This window comes from Erigeron canadensis, chromosome 2, assembly GCF_010389155.1.
Source record: "Erigeron canadensis isolate Cc75 chromosome 2, C_canadensis_v1, whole genome shotgun sequence".
NCBI classification, from domain to species: Eukaryota; Viridiplantae; Streptophyta; class Magnoliopsida; order Asterales; family Asteraceae; genus Erigeron; species Erigeron canadensis.
Genome location: NC_057762.1, coordinates 27059058 through 27067761, shown reverse-complemented (window position 1 = coordinate 27067761; position 8704 = coordinate 27059058). Strand labels below are relative to the sequence as shown.

The 8704-nt window shown below is 30.8% G+C and overlaps 2 protein-coding genes across 2 annotated transcripts; one reads left to right on the top strand and one right to left on the bottom strand.

The window, feature by feature from the left end:
- Positions 1-389: 389 nt before the first annotated feature.
- Positions 390-1061, top strand: LOC122587998. Its single transcript, XM_043760145.1, has one exon. It carries the CDS (start codon positions 390-392, stop codon positions 1059-1061), a length of 672 nt encoding a protein of 223 aa, XP_043616080.1.
- A 3344-nt stretch (positions 1062-4405) lies between these two features.
- On the bottom strand, positions 4406-7038 carry LOC122589063. Its single transcript, XM_043761306.1, has 4 exons — positions 6894-7038; positions 6286-6405; positions 5898-6068; positions 4406-4722 (listed from the first exon to the last, which is right to left on the bottom strand). Exons 1-4 carry the CDS (start codon positions 6972-6974, stop codon positions 4615-4617), a joined length of 480 nt encoding a protein of 159 aa, XP_043617241.1. The 5' UTR covers positions 6975-7038; the 3' UTR covers positions 4406-4614.
- Positions 7039-8704: the final 1666 nt, after the last annotated feature.

The following is an 8704-nucleotide window of genomic DNA, read 5'->3' as shown; positions in this document are numbered from 1 at the left end:
TTGTTTAAACACAAATACAATATAGAATGGCACCATCACCAATTTTTTGACTTTTAAGTTCTTAATTAAAGATGCACCACTTTTGTTTGTATCCATGTACCCAAATCTAAGTAACAATTAAATATTTCATATTTGCATAGCTGTTAGTTAAATACTAATTAAACTACGTTCAAACTCAAATAAGTTAATTTACTTGACTATATAGTCAATGAGCTTTGAATAAATTATAGTATAGGTGAGAATTCTATTATAATCATCAAATATTGTACATCTTACCACAAAAATACTAAAATAGCAATCAGTCATTAAATATAGTGAACAAGAAGCCATAAAAACTTCTTGGCATAACATGTCTTTCACTTCAAAACCACTTCATCAATCTCATAAAAATGAGTAGTGAAACCAAGTCCACAACCAAAACCAAAACCAAAACCAAATTATTAACAACTCTTAAAGCTTCACAATTCAGGATGAATCAATTAGAATTAGGTGGTAACATAATCACCAAAAATGGTGGTGAATCATCATTTAGAGTATTGTATTATGGTGATGCATCAGCTGGATCTATACCTTTTATGTGGGAATTACATCCAGGAACACCTAAACATGCAACCATTGAATCCACTCCTCCACCACTCACTCCACCACCAGCATTATTATTTCATCATAAAAACAATGAAAAATATAACATGAATAATAATTCTCCAAATAAGCAGTCTCTTCGAACCCTTTTTCGTACTATTAGTGCTCGAAAATCTCATGTGGGGGTATCTTCATCAGATTCTTCAATATCATATGATTCATCAAAGCAGTCCACATCGCTTCGTAGTCTTTTCCTTGCTTCTTCTAGCTCTAGAGAAGTCCATGTGCCTTCTTCGTCGTTTTCGTTGCCTTCAAGTCCCTGGACGGAAGACAATGGTGGTGTTGGCGGCGATGATGATGATTCGCCGACGTCTACATTATGCTTTGGTGGTGGTTTTATGAATAGGAGGAAGAAGATGAAGAGTGTAATTGGAAGTCATGGTAAGACACATAAGAAGAAATTCATTAGTTTTTATTAGTTTTTTGTTTTGGAAAATATATGCAAATGCAAATGCATGTGGATTAGCATCATCATTCCTAATTTTGTAGGTGAATAAATAAAAAAGAAAGATTAATACTACTGTATCATTTTTTATATATATTCTCAATCTAAATCTTATGCTATACATTTGTTCCAATAAATCTACATGCATTTGTTGATTTATTTTGGCAGCATGGCTAGAAATATATACTAAATCATCCATTTATTGACTAAACTTTAAATATAAAAATGTTTATATAAACATACATTTTTCTATATATTTTGATATTAAAATTAATATTTGTTCATGATAGTTTCTTTTCATCATTAGGTAATTAATATTTGTAATCATGGTAGCCTATTTTTTTTTTTTTTTTAACATATACATAATACATTGTTCATTCATACACTAATAGTGGAATTTAGTGAAACTTTAGTATATTTACAAAGATCATTGTTATTGGTACTATCAATCTATCATGTAGTGCATTTAATATCTTTGACATGTATAGATAGATGATGCATGCCTTTAAATAGAGTTGGATGACGTATACCAGTCACTGGTTTAGACTTTATTGGTATGGAATGTATTTTGTGGGCTTTATAACAGTCCAGTCCTTTAAAAGCCCAACCATGATATAAAATTTAGCCCAAACGTACTCTCAATATAAGGCCGACGTTCCAGAATTAGTTTGGTCCTGCTCTTGTTACCTTGCAAGTCCATTCAGACTTCAGAGGTCAAATTTTAAACAACGCTTTAGTATAACTTCCATTTTAAATACAAACATTTTTAAAGTGATTTTTTTTTTTTTTAGAATAGTTAAGGCCCGGACCACGGGTATCCGGACTGGATACCGAGGGCCTACCCGATCCCCTCTCCCCATTCGCCCCACCCGGTAAATTCAACTCGTACGCAAATAATATTGGCTAGTAACAATGTTCGAGACGTTATTCGAACATGTGACTCTTGTTACAATATCCGGGGTGTCCAACCACTACACTAGCAAGTGAAGGACACTATTCTATATAACTAAATGTATCACAATAGAGACACACGCTTAATAAACGATCCCTAGCTACACTTTTCTACTAGAATTTTTTTTTTCAATTCCCCTGGCGGCTTTTTGTTGGCCTATCCCGAGTTCAAAATCATGATAACCTTTAATTTATGTGAGCGTAAATAAATGTAGTTTTCCGCACCTTTGTATGCATCTCTAGTCTTTTATGTCATTCTCAATTGACAAGTAGGACGTGTTTTTTGGAACAGTCGAAAAGTTTCTTTATTGGTGTTTGTTGATCTTTCATATTAATGACTTCACTACTGGATGTTATTTATTGTGATATGACGTGATGAACCAATTTTCGAGGCACATTCAGTAAATGCTACGTATTTCTTTGGAATATGGCCGGGGTGTGAAAAAATTAAACAAAAAAAAAAAAAAGTGAATGAGTGATAATTTCACGAAGATAGTGCAAAAATTTGACACAAAACACATTCCATCAAAAATATATACCTATAGTGAGAACATTTGTTTTGCAATAGGCAAAAAAACTCAAAATGTCATCGCTCATGATATGTTCTCGATCGCAATATATATAATGCGTCCTTATACGTTTTTTGCCAGGACAATTCATCAATATTTTGGCGTAGACATGATTATTATTTAAAAGTAAAAAAAAATGCTGTTACCTTATGGGAAGGATACGTCACACGTCCTCAATATATAATCTTTTTTCAAAAAAAAAAAGTCATAAATTTACATCCATTTCTCTTAATGCGTCGCACCATTCTTAGTGTTCGTTCCCATGGTAAAATTTTTTTGGCTAATGCTTTGATGTCCAATTAATCCGATTTGTTCTTTTTGTATGCGTTTTTAGCCCGTTTATCATTTCGTATGGATCCATGTACGTATTCTATATGAGTCGAGTTCAATTGTGTCACTGGTCTCCGTGTGAGACAAGGTTCATATATAAATGACGCGTAAGTTATGTTTGAAATATTCACATAATTCCAATTCTTTCACCTGCGTCTCAACATAAGGTTAAGTATACATACAGTGAACGTTATCTAGGCGCACACGATGCCTCAAAATATATAATTTTGTGACAAAAATTTTGAAAGTTTGTCCAATATAAATATTGTTGGTTATATATTATCCACATATTTAATAAATCATTATAAAAGTCTAGGTATAAGCAAATTTAAAGAAATCCAAAGTTAAAATAAATAACCTTGGTCGGAGTAAAATATTGCTCCTAGAAATGGAGCATAGTCGTTAAAGGCGTGCGCCTAGGCGCAAAAGGCAGACGAAACACAACCTTAGCGCCTTAAACCAATTTACAATTTTCTATATAAAAATAAATTATAAACCCTTTGTATTTCAAGGAGTGTAATGCATGCCATGGAGAAAATTACTTATATTGTTAAAACTATGTATATATCATTATTCTCAAAAACATCATTCATAAGAGAGTATTCTTCATGCAACTACAAGGTAATTAAGGTTCTTCACTATATTTATAATTAAGAACTTTTGTTTTTCAATTTTATACATCCTCTTTAACATGTTCATTATCATTGTTAGAGACAATGAATCAAGATAGTAACTTAAATGACATTTGGTTTGTTTTTTACTTGAGTGCGTTTTTTTTCTTTCGGGCGAGCGCTTTTTTTGCGTCTCTCGCCTACGCCTCAATTGGGGTCTTTGCGCTTTGAGTTCGCATTCGCTTTTGACAACTATGAAATGGAGACATGAGTTTTTCAAGAATGAGTTTTTCGAAAATTAGGGTTGCGTATATAAAAAGGTATGACGCAGTTAATCCCAAACTTACCGCTAATAAAAAAATTTGTCCATTTTTACCAGATATATTCCATGGGCTTATTTATTTGTTTTATTTCAGCATCCCTTTTCTAAATAATCGTGTTCTATTAATTACATATTGGTTAATAAATGGGTCGCTATATTTAGGTTTCCCTTTGACTTACAGCTAGCTAACATCTGTATTCCATTTAATAATTAGTTGTGGGGTCGATCGTTCAATATTTTACTTCATGATCGAATGTTAATTAGATATCGAAGAAGAATCAATGGCTAGACCAAATCCATCCTTATTTAACATAAATTTAATTCCCCTAATTAACTATACTTTTGTGTGTATATATATATATATATATAGTGGCTACATGACAAACGAAAGCAGTACGTAGTACTGAGAAACACATCTAGCTAGCTAGCTAATCAATCATAATGCATGCGCGCTGTATATACATATACAAGTATGAGATCGATGCTCTACTTGCAAATTAATTTTTGCAAAAGGCAGATATATAGACGTACGCACTTTACCTCAAAATGCTTTGATTTCAATTACTTGATGATACTCGAAGGCTAGCTAGCAAGCTATTTCCTTGAATTTTACATCACTACTAATTAATAATTATAGATATAATAAACCGATCGAAGCCAAGAATATATATATATAGAACATTGAAGAAATTAATTATATGATCGATCGAGAAAATCGATCTCATCATTTATTTTGATTAACAATTAGTAGTCTTGGTCGTCATTGCTTTCACTACTACTCCAGTCTTCAATTGCTTGCAACACCGCTTGTTTCACCAAACGAGTGTCTACGCTTTCCCCATTTTCTTCATTCTGCGCAATAACAATTAATTAATTCGTTTTTACGTACTGTTTAGTATTACTCCGTAATACAATACAAATCAGGTGTTTGAGATTTTCATTTGACATAGTCATTCGATCCATCAAATCCTGTTAAACTAATGACTAAACCATCAATTTTTTGGTCTTTTAATTAGAAAGCAACGAGGGCATGAATGACACTACATTAATAAATATAAACGCAACAGTTAAAGTGCATTAAGTAGTTGTATATTTATCATAAAATTCAGGGGTAGACTTTTGATATGGAAGATACTGTTTTTTTATACACGTTAAATGTAACCCTAAGGGTTGCGTTTAGCATTTTTCTAAATATAATTAGAATATAATTTATTTATTTTTTGGCATATCTACTCTTAATTAAAAGTGTGTGAATCAAGTTGTTAACAATATATTGTGGGGAGAGGTGTGCCATGACAAATACGGAGTAATATTTAAATCATCACATTAGTTGTTAGAAGCATCGATTAATGGCTTAAATATCCAGAATAATTTGTATATACCGAGTATGATTTCATTTATTTAATATCATTACAGAATTTGTATGCAATAACAAGTGTAACTTCATTCAATTCGTTATTAAAAAAAATATGGCCAGAACATTGAAGAGTGACCATGTGTTCATTTTATAATCCAAAAGTTTGCAAAAAGACATTATAAGTAGGTAAAATTATGATATACTTTATAAAAAGCTTCACAATGTAGTGCTTAATTTAGGACCAGTTGGTAATGTTCTAGTTTGGCACCATTAACTTGTCGACGTAATTCTTGTACGTAATACGTCGACACGAATTAAAGTCGATATGCGTACATATTCGATCAATTTGAAATCAATCATGCATGTATATACAAATTAACAATCTCTGCATGACACCTCTAAAAAAATCATGTATTTGAGCTTTTGGGAAAAAAAAATTTTTGGATTACCTTAAAATTTTGAGCCGAATATTAATTAACTAGTTGGTAATTAATATTGCACTTTTAACTGATTTTTATTTTATTTTATTTTTTGCTAATGCAAAGGACTGATGGAAAAAAAAGACAGTTGTATGTAATCAAATAGTTGGGATTTTATCTTCTTATTTTATGGGGTCCATATTATTTGATTGAAAATTATCCTATATCTTTTTGTAATTTGTAATTATTACCTCAACTCCAAGTGCTTCAAGGTGAAAGCTTCCTGTACAAGAAACCCTAGCTTCCAACACATTGAGATTCAATTCTTCAAAAACTTTCAACACATAAACTAGTAAACCAGGGCAGCTTCTTTCTGAATAAACATTCACTTGAATTCCCTTTTCTACGTTTTCTACCGTAACCTGCATAATACACTTGAATTAGCACAAAAAGGTATATATATCAGCAGCAGCGGAACCAGGATTCGAATGGACCACTATCCTAATGTATTGGACTCGTTGAACCAACACATAACATAAAATTTACAAATATTTTTACACTTTGCGGACAAAATAAGTGTATATATTGTGTGTGTGAAATGTACAAGCAAAAGCTCCTACGGTACGTTTAAATACGTACCATTGGCCACGAGTTCTGGTAGCTCGAGCTTTGAGCAATGTCTTGATTCAGTGTATCTATTTTCTGTTTGAGCTCTTGTATGTACTTTGATGCATCAATTACGATCGATGAATCTTCCTTCTGCAACAAGTTTTATATATTGGATATTTCATCATTAGAAATTAAATGGGAATATCAGAAGAATTACATTTTAATTAGGGTTTGTACTTTGTCACTTCAGAGAGATATCAATGATATGTACTAGCTATATGTTTCAAGATTCATGGAAGTAAATATAAACTGTCCGAAAGCTTAAAATGAAACGTTTCTAAAATTCAAAACTTTACGATCCGTATTAGCATAAAGAAGAAAACTTAATTTATGCTAGCTAGATAGGAGTACAAGCTAGAAAAGATGTATAACCTTTATTTTCTATCAATTGATAAATATAAATGCTTGTGTTTGATGAAAAAATAACTCAAAAAGTATATATTAGTTCAAAAAATCTTCCAATAATCCTTAGAAAACGATCGAGTATGGTTGGCCGAGCAATCTAAAAATTTGTACCGAACGAAAAGCTAGAAAGAAACAGAGAGAATTGAAGCAAGAGATGGAAGAAAAATAATTACTGCATGAGAGTTTGTAACAGATCTAAGAAGTTGCAGCTTGTCATGCAATTGTGCAGCTTTCTTATGCTCCCTTGACACCATTTTGAAGTTCTCTTTAATATGAATTGTTCTCTTCTTGCTTTCATTTGTAGCATTAATCTCAACCTTTTTAAAGAGGAAGTATGAGCACTCAAATCAAAAAGATCAATTTGTTTGCTACTTACATGACTATTGTCTTATACTCAACTGGAGTAAAATACCAAAAAGCTCCCTCAAAAACATATATATACAATTTGGTTGGAACAACATTTGTATAGTTCCTACACTACCCTTATGGCGTACTATATATATTACCTTCCAAGAAAAATTGAGATATATTTATAATAATATTTTCGGATATCGAATAGGACCCCATAACATTGATGCTTTATTTTTACTCGTTAAGTCGAATGAGATGTTTCCGGTTGTTCATAAATCAGACAAAAACGAGGCTTATCCATCGTTCTACAATTGAGAATCACTCGATCCTTGGTATATCTAGCTTTGATCTTTAATAAATCGATCTCTAGCTTGTAGTATAACATATTGTTACACAACATTTTACCTTTGTTCTAATTAATGATCGATTTACGGTTTTACTAAAGGAAATTAAAATACATTTGATTAGCATCTTTTGACTTTTGTTGCAATCTATTAATAATACGAACTTCAATTCGAGTCTAATTAATATTTTCGGTTACTTGTAATATGGTAGAACCGTAGAAGGGGTAGGAAGGGTTATATCTGTCAATTAATAATAAAGATGCAAAATATATAAGCCAAAAGACAGGGGTATTGAAGAAGAATTATGCAAAAGCTAGAATTACTAACTCGTGATCATTGTTTGGATTTAAAGGTTGAACGTGTGTATAGATATTCTACATACATATATAATGCATGTGCGTGTCACGTATTATCTTATCTTCTTAAAATTAATTTAAGTGTGTCGAAATTCGAAAATACTACACGACTAGCTTAGTAACCCGCGTATTACGCGAGCAGATAAAAAAAAATATTTATAAAAGTCATGTAGTTCGATAATAAAAAAATATATATAAAACTTTAAAAAAAAACATATAACCTATTTGCATATAACAAACTAAAATATTTAAAAGTGAAGATATTTAATGGTAAAATAGAGAAAATCAAAATTTAATTAGATATGATGTCATAAATTAATTAGATAAAATATAAATAATTAATAAGAAAATGTCTAGCGATGCCAAGTAATATTTTTTTAAAAATATATGTGTCATCACAATTTTGCTTTATTTATATAAAAGATTTGAATTAATTTATTTCATACTCCATAGTATTTTTATTACATATATATTAAAAGTTTTAGGTACATTAATATCACTTATTGATTTGTCATGTGTAGCCAATGATCACTACTGTAACTTGTCAGAGACATCACAAATTTTATCCAAGATCTTGAGTTTGATTTTTAGGGATGACAAGTTTTGAAGTTTTGTCCTCTAAATATTTATAACGGCTCATGTTTAACATCTCGTTGTTTAGGGTACGTGCAAGGTTTTACCATTATACGGTGAGGTTTCTCTGATTTGCATATCGACGGAAAATGTTCGGAAAAAAGAAAAAGATTTGTTATTTGTATAACATTGAGAGGTGAAAGTAATTAATTTCTAAATATATATAAAAGAGAAACTTTAATTTATAATTGAATAAGTATTTACCCTTAGATAAAGTTCAACTTTTAATTAAAACCATTAGATCAAATGATAATGTTATATACCTTATTTAACTTTTTTAGATTTGATTTATTTTAATAA

Bases quoted from the DNA above. Each gene is read 5' to 3' on its own strand.
- LOC122587998 (XM_043760145.1), top strand. From the start codon at position 390: ATGAGTAGTGAAACCAAGTCCACAACCAAAACCAAAACCAAAACCAAA.
- LOC122589063 (XM_043761306.1), bottom strand. From the start codon at position 6,974: ATGGTGTCAAGGGAGCATAAGAAAGCTGCACAATTGCATGACAAGCTG. The intron at 6,406-6,893 runs GTAATTATTTTT...AACTTGTTGCAG, and splicing joins CTGTTACAAACTCTCATGCA to AAGGAAGATTCATCGATCGT. The intron at 6,069-6,285 runs GTACGTATTTAA...TGTATTATGCAG, and splicing joins ACCAGAACTCGTGGCCAATG to GTTACGGTAGAAAACGTAGA.